A 10,517-nucleotide genomic window follows, 5' to 3' on the forward strand; every position below is an offset into this window, starting at 1 on the left:
TATAATATGCAGTGGTGGGTACTAGCACAGGTTTGAGTGTACACTGCATAATACTGTGTAAGCTGTTACAATAACTGGAAGCTTCTTAAGGTTATGATAGTGTATCCCAGCTTGTTGCAGCTGGGATTGAAACATCTTAACACTAACATTCTTCCTATGACACTAACATTCCTCCTAAAGTATAACACTAACATGCCTCCTGATTTATACTGTATACTTTAAAACTAGAGATGTGTACTCTGGCTTAAATCTCAAGTTTATGCTTGCAGAAAAGTCTTCCAAATTGTTAAACCATTCTGATTTTAATTTAGAGACTACAGTGTCATTGTTTAGGTTGGATAAGACCACACACCCCAAAATGGATCTTCTGTTTGAGACGAAGCAATATGTTTTTGAAAATTACCAATCAACGAAAATTACTAATTGCTTACAATTCTTGGAATGTAGATTCTGAGGGGCTGTTCAACAGTCTAACAGAGTAGACAGGAGCTTCAAATGATTGTTCATTTACCTTTTTTCTGTTACCCCTGAAGTACATGTACCCCATGTTGCATTTTTCTGTTCTAGTAGCAATAGACTAGGTGTAAATTTGATTGATTCCATCTAATCCTTGTGTTTTGACTGATATCTAATAGATTGTTACTCACGACCATGGAGCTAGAGCTGGCTGTGGTACATCCAGTAAGTATGAGCTTTAAATTTTCTTCTTTCTTATGAGATACTAATAGGAGTTGATGGGTTCAATTGATGGGTATGTAGAAACTTTGAAACAGTTCTTTATCATTCAAGTCATACATTTAATTTACTAATAAATGTCTTAGTCATCTATTTGACTAGTAAGTACAAATGTATATACACATTGTATTATGTCTTGTTCACTTCAACATCTATCATGTACTATTAGGCCACTTCATTCAATTGACATTGTAAAAGGTGTGTACTAGTCTGAACAGGAGTACTGTCATATACTGCCAGTAACATGATACATGTAGTTTGCCCCATCTTGCCTTGTTTACATTCCAGATTATTGTGACTTTTCTCAAAAGAGCAAAGGCACTTAGCCTCTTGAATCTAACAGTTTATCTACAAGTACATAGTATGTGAGGCATCTGAAATTAAATGCAGTTTACATGAAGCCACCATCCCTTGTCCATAACTCTTGATTTTTACTGGTGTTGACCAGGCACTTACATTGTACTGTGTGTCTGCCCCATTTTCAGCATATTGTATCCATACAAAATGTGTACACCATATCTTCATCATAATTCATTGTCTTCACAGTTGGTCTGTCACAGAATGTGAATCACTCTGTGGGAAAAGAAGATGACTTCTGCAATATAGTTTGTTCAGTGGGCACACATTAGATTGTACTGTGACTAAAATCACCCCCAAATTTCTTACTATAACTGTACATTATTAGGGTGATACATATCATAGGAGCTTTTCTCGAGATCAGCAATTGACTTCTTTAACAGTTTTAAAACAAAGGAATGCATACTTCCCAAAACTCTGTAATCTCTAATTTCTCGTTAAAAATACAATCATATTGTTTTAGAATTATGGCTAAAACTGTATCAGATCATACATTGTATACTTTTTGTCATCTGAGTCGGAATCAATTTACCAATCAGGTTTCAAATCTACTTCAAGCAGCGTTCCATTTGGTGCACCCGGGCACCCCTAGAGTGAGAGGTTATACACTTGAAGTAAGAACGTTCGTGACTCAATTTCCCCAAGAAGATACCCGTCTGCCAATCATCTGTCCCCGCAGGGTGTGCCCAGGTCAAGCCTGTGGGGATGGAATCGGGGAAGGTCAAGGACAAGCAGCTTTTCGCCTGTTCAGAGTTTGGTCCGGAGTACGGGCCTCACAGGGGCCGGCTGAACATGCAGCGGAACATGCCCAAACACGGTGTGGGAGGATGGAAGGCTCTCACTAATGATGCTCAGCAGTGGATCGAGGTTTGTTCAACAAATAAATATACTACAATTAAGGGCGTCTGAATAGAAAAAATAGGACTTCATCGAATTCTGAGGAAAACATATTGCTTTTGCTCAGTTTCTTCCTCTTCTTCTTCTCCAAACAGTGACCTATGACCTGACCAATGACATGATTTGTTGATGTCTGTCACCATGGTGACTGGTGTTGGGTTACAAAATGTTGCAATTTTATGGTCTGCTCTGCTCTGTCACCATGTACTACCGGTAGTAGTACATGTATGTAAATGGTGTTTGAGTAAGAATTAACAGAGCAGACCATATCTGAAGGTAAACATTATGCATTTGCTTTGCAAATGTTACTTGATTTACTTAGTTTCTTGATTGAACTTCTCATATTAATCATTCCATTTTTTTGTTTAAAAAAAAGAAGACTAAGAAAAGCTCCTGTTTCCCCACCCACAGGTGGACCTTCTGTCGGACCGCCTGATCCTGGGGATTGTGACCCAGGGGAGACAGGACCTGGGCAGGAGGGGCGGGGAGTGGGTCACATCCTACACCATACAGTACAAGAAAAACCTCAGTCCTGTCTATCTGTACTACAGCACTGATGGAGGCCCAAAGGTAAGTTTTCACTGAGATAAACAATCATACATGTAACATCCTACACCATACAGTACAAGAAAAACCTCAGTCCTGTCTATCTGTACTACAGCACTGATGGAGGCCCAAAGGTAAGTTTTCACTGAGATAAACAATCATACATGTAACATCCTACACCATACAGTACAAGAAAAACCTCAGTCCTGTCTATCTGTACTACAGCACTGATGGAGGCCCTAAGGTAAGTTTTTAGTACTGTGACAAGGTACACTTTAAGTCATACACCATAAAGTACTACAAAAACCTCAGTTCTGTCTATCTGTACTACACCACTGATCACGATGGAGGCCCAAAGGTAAGTCTTCATACACTCGGACAGGTTATGAAAGAGCAAAGGTACAGTATACAGTTTGCCCTCAACTCTCTTTCATTATGTTTACTGAAGGAAAACATATTGTTTTTGCTCAGTTTCCTCTTCTCAAAACACATCGGGTCAATGACCTGGGCCAGACGTCTATCACCATGGTAACTAGTGTTGGGTTACATCATGGAGGTAAAAGATCAGATCTGATCTTTTACCTCCATGGTTTGAGAAAGAATTAGACCATATGTGAAGGTAAACATTATGCATTTGCTTTACAAATGTTACATTTTGTACCTTTCTAGTTTATATTAGACTACAAATGGGATGAAAATTCTACTGTCATGAAATTTGATCTGCCCTATGGATGGACTTTTGCAGGTGTTTCCAGGTAACTTTGACAAGAACACACCTGTGGAGAACCTTCTGCCTGAACCCCTGGAGGCCAGGTGGATCCGCATCAACCCTCGCACTTGGAACAACCACATCTCCATGAGGTTTGAACTACTGGAGTGTGGAGGTACTTCAATTCAATCTGTTTGCACCAATTTTCAATTCACCCCAAGGGATTGAAGTACATGTATTGCTACTGGTTCTGCAGTGCAGCTTCTGTATATTCTACTTGAGTGTGCACGTCTGCCAACTCTATCTGATTGCCTGTTTAGGATGAGAGCGTCATTCACCAAAAAAAAAGCATTTCCTATCCTGATCTTAGTAAGGAATAGCCTTCAAAATGTAATTTCAGCAGCTGAGTCTCTTTCCTCCTCTCCACAAATAGAGGACTGTCTGAGAACAAAAGAAACTTGGCAGTTTAAACCGGATACCACACTACATGTGTGTAGGTATGGAATCTACTGATTAAGTACTGGACCAGGATAATTAAGTGGCAGTGAAATTGAGGATACAGAATTATCATTCATGGTACATTTAAACCTGTGTGGCCAACTAGTCATGATCATAAGCCACATTAAAACAGTCTCATTTAAATTCTACAATACTGTAGCAACCACCCTCAGTCACCAGCCATTTTAAGACCAAGTTGGACCATACTACTTTTTAGAACCCAGATCCACCCGTTGGTGTCTGAGCTGCTTTGATACAATGTCATGTATCCTTCTGGCCAAATCTGTCTTGCCCCATATCATTGATATTGGCATAAACCCAACATAACTATTACACACTGTACACTGGTGTTGTTGAACTACATTTGGCTCGTAACTGTCAGGATATAGGAACCACTTCTTCCAGGGCAGTACTAGTGACACTGTTGGCAACAGTTGTTGGAGCCTGTCCTAACACAACCTGACCTTCTGTTTCAGCAATGTCAGCACAGAATCACTCCTGGTTCAAAGAGTCGATGATGTGTAAATGTAATGTAACATAATCCAGACATGTGTTAGCCATAGGTGAGGTGCAATGTAACTGCTATTAAAGGCATCCACTGCAGTTTTTACGGCTTGGAAACCCGATCTTTCAAAGTCAACATTCTAGTAACATATCTACATACTGAGTTGAAACCCGTGCACTATCCCAATGTATGTTGACCCTCAAAAGTACCCAAAATTCTGACGGAAAATGGTTACTGGAAGGGCCCTTGGCTGATTTTTAGGGTACCTCCCATAAAATAAAGGACTCATCTTGGGGCTTGTTTCTCCAGTTTTAAGTACCCAAAGTATGAAATAATGATTGAAATGTGCTAATGTGAAGCAGTATGTGTCAACATCATAAAGATTTCTTTAGTGTATTTCAGTACTGGTATCATATGCGTGCCATCCTGATATCTCACTGCTCATTGAGTTCCAAATTTCCTTTCATATGTCATTGAATGGAATTATCTTCTCAGAAAGTCTTGACTCGGAAGTCAGAACTGAATGTTGTTCTTCTGGCAGGTTACTGTGTGCGGCTTGAACCTGTTGGTATGGAGGCACAGATCCTCCGCACTAACCAGTACAAGGCTTCGTCCATCTACAATGCCAGGAAGCGCCCGGGGCTTGCCTTCTACGGCTTCCTGAACAACCCTGATGGTGCCTGGTCACCTCACACCATTCACAATGGGCACTACATAGAGGTTAACCATTTGATTTGTGTTTAAAAAACAGTTGTTCAACTCCCCAACTCAGAACAGATTTTTTTTTCACCTACATGTAACTTTCAATGTTGCAATAAAAATGATGACTGGAGCTAGATGTCATTTGCTAAAAACAGGTACCATTCTACTCATTGCATGAAAATTGCTGCAGCATCACCAAGAATAGAATTGGTACGGCCTATGGGGCTAAGCTTTTCTTGACTTGTTATGTTTACCGAAGGAAAATATATTGTTTTTGCTCTGTTTCCTCCTCTTCTCCAAACCAAAAAGGTCAATGACCTGAACCAGACTGTCTGTTACCATGGTAACTATAGTGTTGGGTTACATCATGTTGCAATTTCACAGCAGGAGGGATTTAGACTCCTGTCTGATCAGATATATGTGTTTGAGTAAGAATTAAGAGAGCAGACCATATGCAAAGGTAAACATTATGGATTTGCTATGCAAATATTACCTTTCTAGTTTGTTTGTTTGTTTGTTAGCTTGTCTATGATGGCTTTTGCTTGCAGATTGACCTGGGGGAGGACAAGTTGATCGGGGGTATCGTGACCCAGGGTCGTCCTGGGAAGGGTTTCCTGACCGAGGAGTGGGTCACCTCCTACAACATACAGTACAGGAACGACTCCTGCCTGGCTGTGGACTATCTCAGAGACAGCAAGGGTTTTCCTCAGGTACAGGAAAGGGGAGCCACAAGTTGACAGGCTTGAGTGCAGTCTAGAGCAATCAAAATGTCTGTACCTCACCAGATTAAGAATTACTGACAGGAAGACTTACGAAAATCACATGTATGTGACAAAATCACAAAACATTACAAAATCAATGGAAAAAGGTCAGACAAACTTACAGGGAGATCACTGTCAGTAGATAAATGTGTCCAAAAATTGCATTTTTTCAGGTATTTGTATCCTTCATAATCATACTTGCTTTTACCAAAAACTGTAACTCTTAGCTTACAAATTATCTTCTGGGGCAGCATAAAACGTTGAGCCAAAGATGACTTGTTACAAGGGTAGATGACACAGCAAAACAGAAAGATGATGCTATTGTTTTTTTTGTCACCTTCTCAGATATTTGGAGGCAACTTTGACAAGGTGACTGCCGTGAGGCACATCTTCGCCCAGCCCTTCCGTGCTCGCTACGTGCGCGTGCGTCCCCGCAGCTGGCACAACTACATCAGCCTGCGTATGGAGCTGTTGGAGTGTGCAGGTGGGCTGATCAGGCCCTAAGTACGGCTGGCAAGGAACCATCCCAGCTTCACTCACATCACCTCATCTTTAATTAACATCAGGGCTTGAAATCCTTGTTTCTGCATACCTGCACTGGTGCAGCTAACATTGAAAATTACCTGCACAACTCAGAATTTATTAGTAGGAAGTGTGGATCACACTACAAACTGTTCAGAAACCATTGCCACTATTCATTCAAAATGTGGGTAGTACGGTCAGCGAAACGTTGGCTGAATAAAAAGACTTGGTTGTGTAAAAAGAGTCTCTTTACTTTACTCCGTGTCTTACCAACCTGATGAAACTTTTCACAGGTACCAGTCAATTATACACAATTAAAAAATCCACGAACACCAACATTGTAAAAAATAAAACCCCATACATGGACCAGTCGAGGTTAGGTGCAGGTAAGACATACATTTGTACCTGCACAGCTCCAATTTTACCTGCACTAACCTACAAAATGCAGGTGGTATTTCAAGCCCTGAAAACATTGACCTTTTCACTGACGTAACTACATTGGGCTAACATGTCATTATATTTGCCAAGCTTTGCTGACAATGTTCTTTTCATAATGCTACTACATGGTACTGTACTACATGCAGAGGAGTCACAGTGAGTACACTAAGCCCTATATACATTGAAACAGATGCTGTAAGTTAACAGACATAACAAACTTTAATGCCCTAACCTGGACATATACTGAAGGATAAACATACCTTTGACTGACAGACTTAATTACAAGTTGTGAGACAGGGAGATTTGATTCACCTATTTTCAGAAATTATAACAACTCCATGATGTTGTGTTTCAGATGTATAATCTGCTGGAGTTTGACAGGCAGAGATGGATAAATAAAAAAGATTCTCTCTGTGAACTTTCATGTTATAAATGTAGCTCAGCTACACTTTCTGTTATTGCAGTATTAGGAAACAAACTATACGTTATAACGCTTATAGTACAAAGACTACTTTCATCATTCCAATACATACTGCTTTAGTACAAAATGTATTCTACATGTAAAAGTCAAAAGACTAAGGTTTGCATGTAGTTAGAAGTTTTTTTCTTTTTTAGGTACAATCATAATATTATAGATTTATATGTTTTTTTATATTTGTGATTGATACAGTAGATACATGACTGCAGAACACTGATTCTGAATCAGTTTTTGTAGATTTTCCCTTCAGTGACAAGCACAATACAGTACAGATACATAGTACATGTTTGTATTGTCTTTTGTATCTCTTGGCATATAATGTCATGTAAGCAGCGCCCCCTAGGAGAGGGGATGGTAGATGCATCACTAGAAAGAATTAGGTCATGATGTAAGATCTTGACTTGTGTGTTCAAATCTGTATTATTACCATGTATCATGTTTGCTTGAGTTTGGATTGACAATAAACATTAACTGTTATGTTAATGAATGTACACTGCCTGAAAGTTTTTGCTATTATTAGCTACACGTATTGTGACAGTCAAAGGGTAATGAAAGCTGCCATTTCCCACCTTAGATACTCTCTTAAGATGCTTTAAAATTCATTCAGAAGACATGGTTTTTTAACCTACTGTCACCGTCACACAAGCTTCTATTTCTTTCAAGTTTGTTGTTAGCCACTAGCCATGCCAGGAGGTCCATGAAAAAGATAGGATCACACAGTACAACTTACAGGGTACACGTTACATGGAAACGTCAATGAGATAAAGCAATGTCACTAACCTCTCAGGCATCTGGGCTGCAATCACACAGCTGAAGGAACGGAAGAACTCAGGGTTGGCTTCCAGCAGGTGCTCTGGGTTCTTGGGTACAAGAATTAAAGATTAAAGTTGTCAAGTGTTTATTTATTGTTAAACTCTGAAAAAATATTGTCACTGATTGACGTGTACATGTTTTTCAAAATTTGTGAGGTTGACTCACTCGGATTACAGCTAGCTTTTCCTACTTCAAAGGCATAAACTTCCGGTCATACTGTCATTGACAAGCAGTTATCTACATGTAAAGTGAAAGAGAAAGTGATCTCGAACCAGTTTAGCTCATTGAAGAGCTAATCTTCCACTGGTCGTGACAGAGAAGACAGACGCTATGTACAGTATTTACAGGTTCATTGTACTGGGGAAATTCCCCTAGCTCTTTTCGACAAGCACAATGAACAGTGGACCATGGCGAAACGTCCCATCCAAAGGACTGCGACCCTAAACAGTAGCGTGCATGTCGGGTGTGCGACATCAGCCGTGATTCGAACTTCCAACCTCTTAGTCCAGAGGCAGGATCGCTAACCATGCACTGGACTACGCATGCAAAGAACAGAAGATGTACAACCTTATCTGAGCAGTGTATTACTCATTCAGGACTCAAAATGACACATGAACAGCAACCTGCAATTTGCAGAATTTGACAGACAAAAGCAATTAGAGTCACTCTCACCTCGTCGATAAAGTCCCCACGCACATCTGAGTTCAGCTCCAACAGACACTCAGTAGCCACTTCAGCACGAGACTACATTATTAAACAAGAACAAAGGCTTCTAGCAATATTTACCACAATTGTAGGGTGATTATTCCTCTATTTTCCCATTTCTTAGAGTTAGAGGCTTCCGTATACGTAGCACAGTCAGATATTTCAGGTACATGCGCTAAAGACTAGGTAAGTTGCAAGTGAGAAGTTCTAAAAATCTTGACAACAACGCTACCTTGCAGAATACTCCTAAACTGCAACTTACATTTGTACTAATGATACCATGAAGTCATATACTAGTAGTTTCTTTCTCACCTTTCCAATGCTGTCTCTCTCCAGGAAGAAGCTGCCAAGTTGATGAAAAAAATAAAAGATTTTGCCAAATTGGTAAAGTTTATAGAATGTTTCAATTGGATTCACATGTTAGGATGGATAGAGTATACTTAGCACTGAGTCTGATAGGTACACATATGAATAGCTTCATCAGGTTGGTGACTCATTAGACAATTTCTCAACATATCTCTGAGGCCATTCTACAGTCATTTCATTACAAATACAATGAAAATTGAAATTAATTTTTTTTTTCATTTTGTAGACATATCTGAAACTTGACCTACTTGTTTCCTACATCCTCCCCGGTCACTTTGCCACCATCAATGATGGTAAACCAGCCAACCCCTGCAAGACACATGTACACAAAGATTAGCCAGATCCTCTCTCATTATAGCATTATTAGCCATTCTTAATTTTGATACCAGCAGTGACTACTATGGCAAATAGTACTAGTAGTACGATGTAAGCATTTCTTACTCATCAAAGATGTTAATGAATTAAGACTTTATACATGGTTGAAATGAAATGAAACAAGACACATGGTATTTATAACCAGGTAAAGCAATACTGGGTGAAAAACTACTAGTATGCTCCAAGTATATTTCTGGAAAGTTGCAACCATTGATGTACAAAGTCGTATGTACCTGGTAAGATGAGGTTCTTGAGTGTCTCAGTGCCTGTAGCTGTTACGTTCACAAGACACACCCGGGATGCCTCAAGTGCTGCCTGCCCATGGTCTCCCCATAGCCTACATACGTACATACATCAGAAAAGAAAAGAGCAGCTGCAGTACCTATGAGAGTCACTAGGGGACCAAAAATATAATTTGTTTGATACTAGTGATACATTCATACTGTCATAGTATACGATAGCAGTATATCCAAAGCTGCTTAAAGCTGCCCTTGGCGTGCAACTATTAGTAATATGAAGTCCCTGTCAAAATTATTATGACAAATCTGATTTCTAGGTCATATTTCAGTACTTAGTAGTATACGTATTGATATGCAACATCGCGCACATATTATCGAACTCACGAAAGTTCATACACAGTTGAAGAAGGACAAACAACAAAGTGACACCATGTTGACATCTACTATGGAAATCAAAGGAAAAGGTGATTACAGAAAAATATTTACTTGCACTAACGTTTTGCAACTCAGCAACAACCTAGAGAGCTGGGTGTTTGCAACAACATTTCAAAACGTTTCTTCAAGACATAGTTACACGTTAAATCATAAGAAAGTACATGGTGGCTGCAAACGCTTACCTTAATTGACGGTCGTATTTCTTTTCCTTGTCCATGGTTTTTGCACTACCGGTGGCTGCCATCTTGAGTGACGTCATCACCTTTCCAATCATGCTGGATTATACCACTCGCGGAAAGGGCCGCCGACATCAGTAGTTTTCATTTATTCCATGATCTTTTTATTGACCGAAAGGTGAGGTAGAAACTATCACAAATTATTTCAAATCATAACACCTAGGGTCATCTTACGTCTCTATTATGTACACACATTTACT

At 39.6% G+C, this 10,517-nt stretch overlaps 1 protein-coding gene across 1 annotated transcript in view; it reads right to left on the reverse strand.

Annotated features, from left to right (window-relative positions):
- The window catches only part of LOC109473401 (NEDD8-activating enzyme E1 regulatory subunit-like), a 30,299-nt gene extending 19,955 nt beyond the window's left edge, over nt 1–10,344 (reverse strand). Inside the window, exons 1-6 of the mRNA XM_019773260.1 lie at nt 10,264–10,344; nt 9,641–9,744; nt 9,281–9,341; nt 8,979–9,009; nt 8,634–8,705; nt 7,929–8,008 (exon numbers count right to left, since the gene is read on the reverse strand). Of these exons, the coding sequence (XP_019628819.1) occupies nt 7,929–8,008; nt 8,634–8,705; nt 8,979–9,009; nt 9,281–9,341; nt 9,641–9,744; nt 10,264–10,340 (425 nt within the window). The 5' untranslated portion in view covers nt 10,341–10,344. The remainder of the gene's footprint in view (nt 1–7,928; nt 8,009–8,633; nt 8,706–8,978; nt 9,010–9,280; nt 9,342–9,640; nt 9,745–10,263) is intronic.
- Between the last annotated feature and the right edge of the window lie 173 nt (nt 10,345–10,517).

The sequence above is a fragment of the Branchiostoma belcheri genome, unplaced genomic scaffold, assembly GCF_001625305.1.
Source record: "Branchiostoma belcheri isolate BF01 breed outbred unplaced genomic scaffold, Haploidv18h27 scaffold3, whole genome shotgun sequence".
NCBI classification, from domain to species: domain Eukaryota; kingdom Metazoa; phylum Chordata; class Leptocardii; order Amphioxiformes; family Branchiostomatidae; genus Branchiostoma; species Branchiostoma belcheri.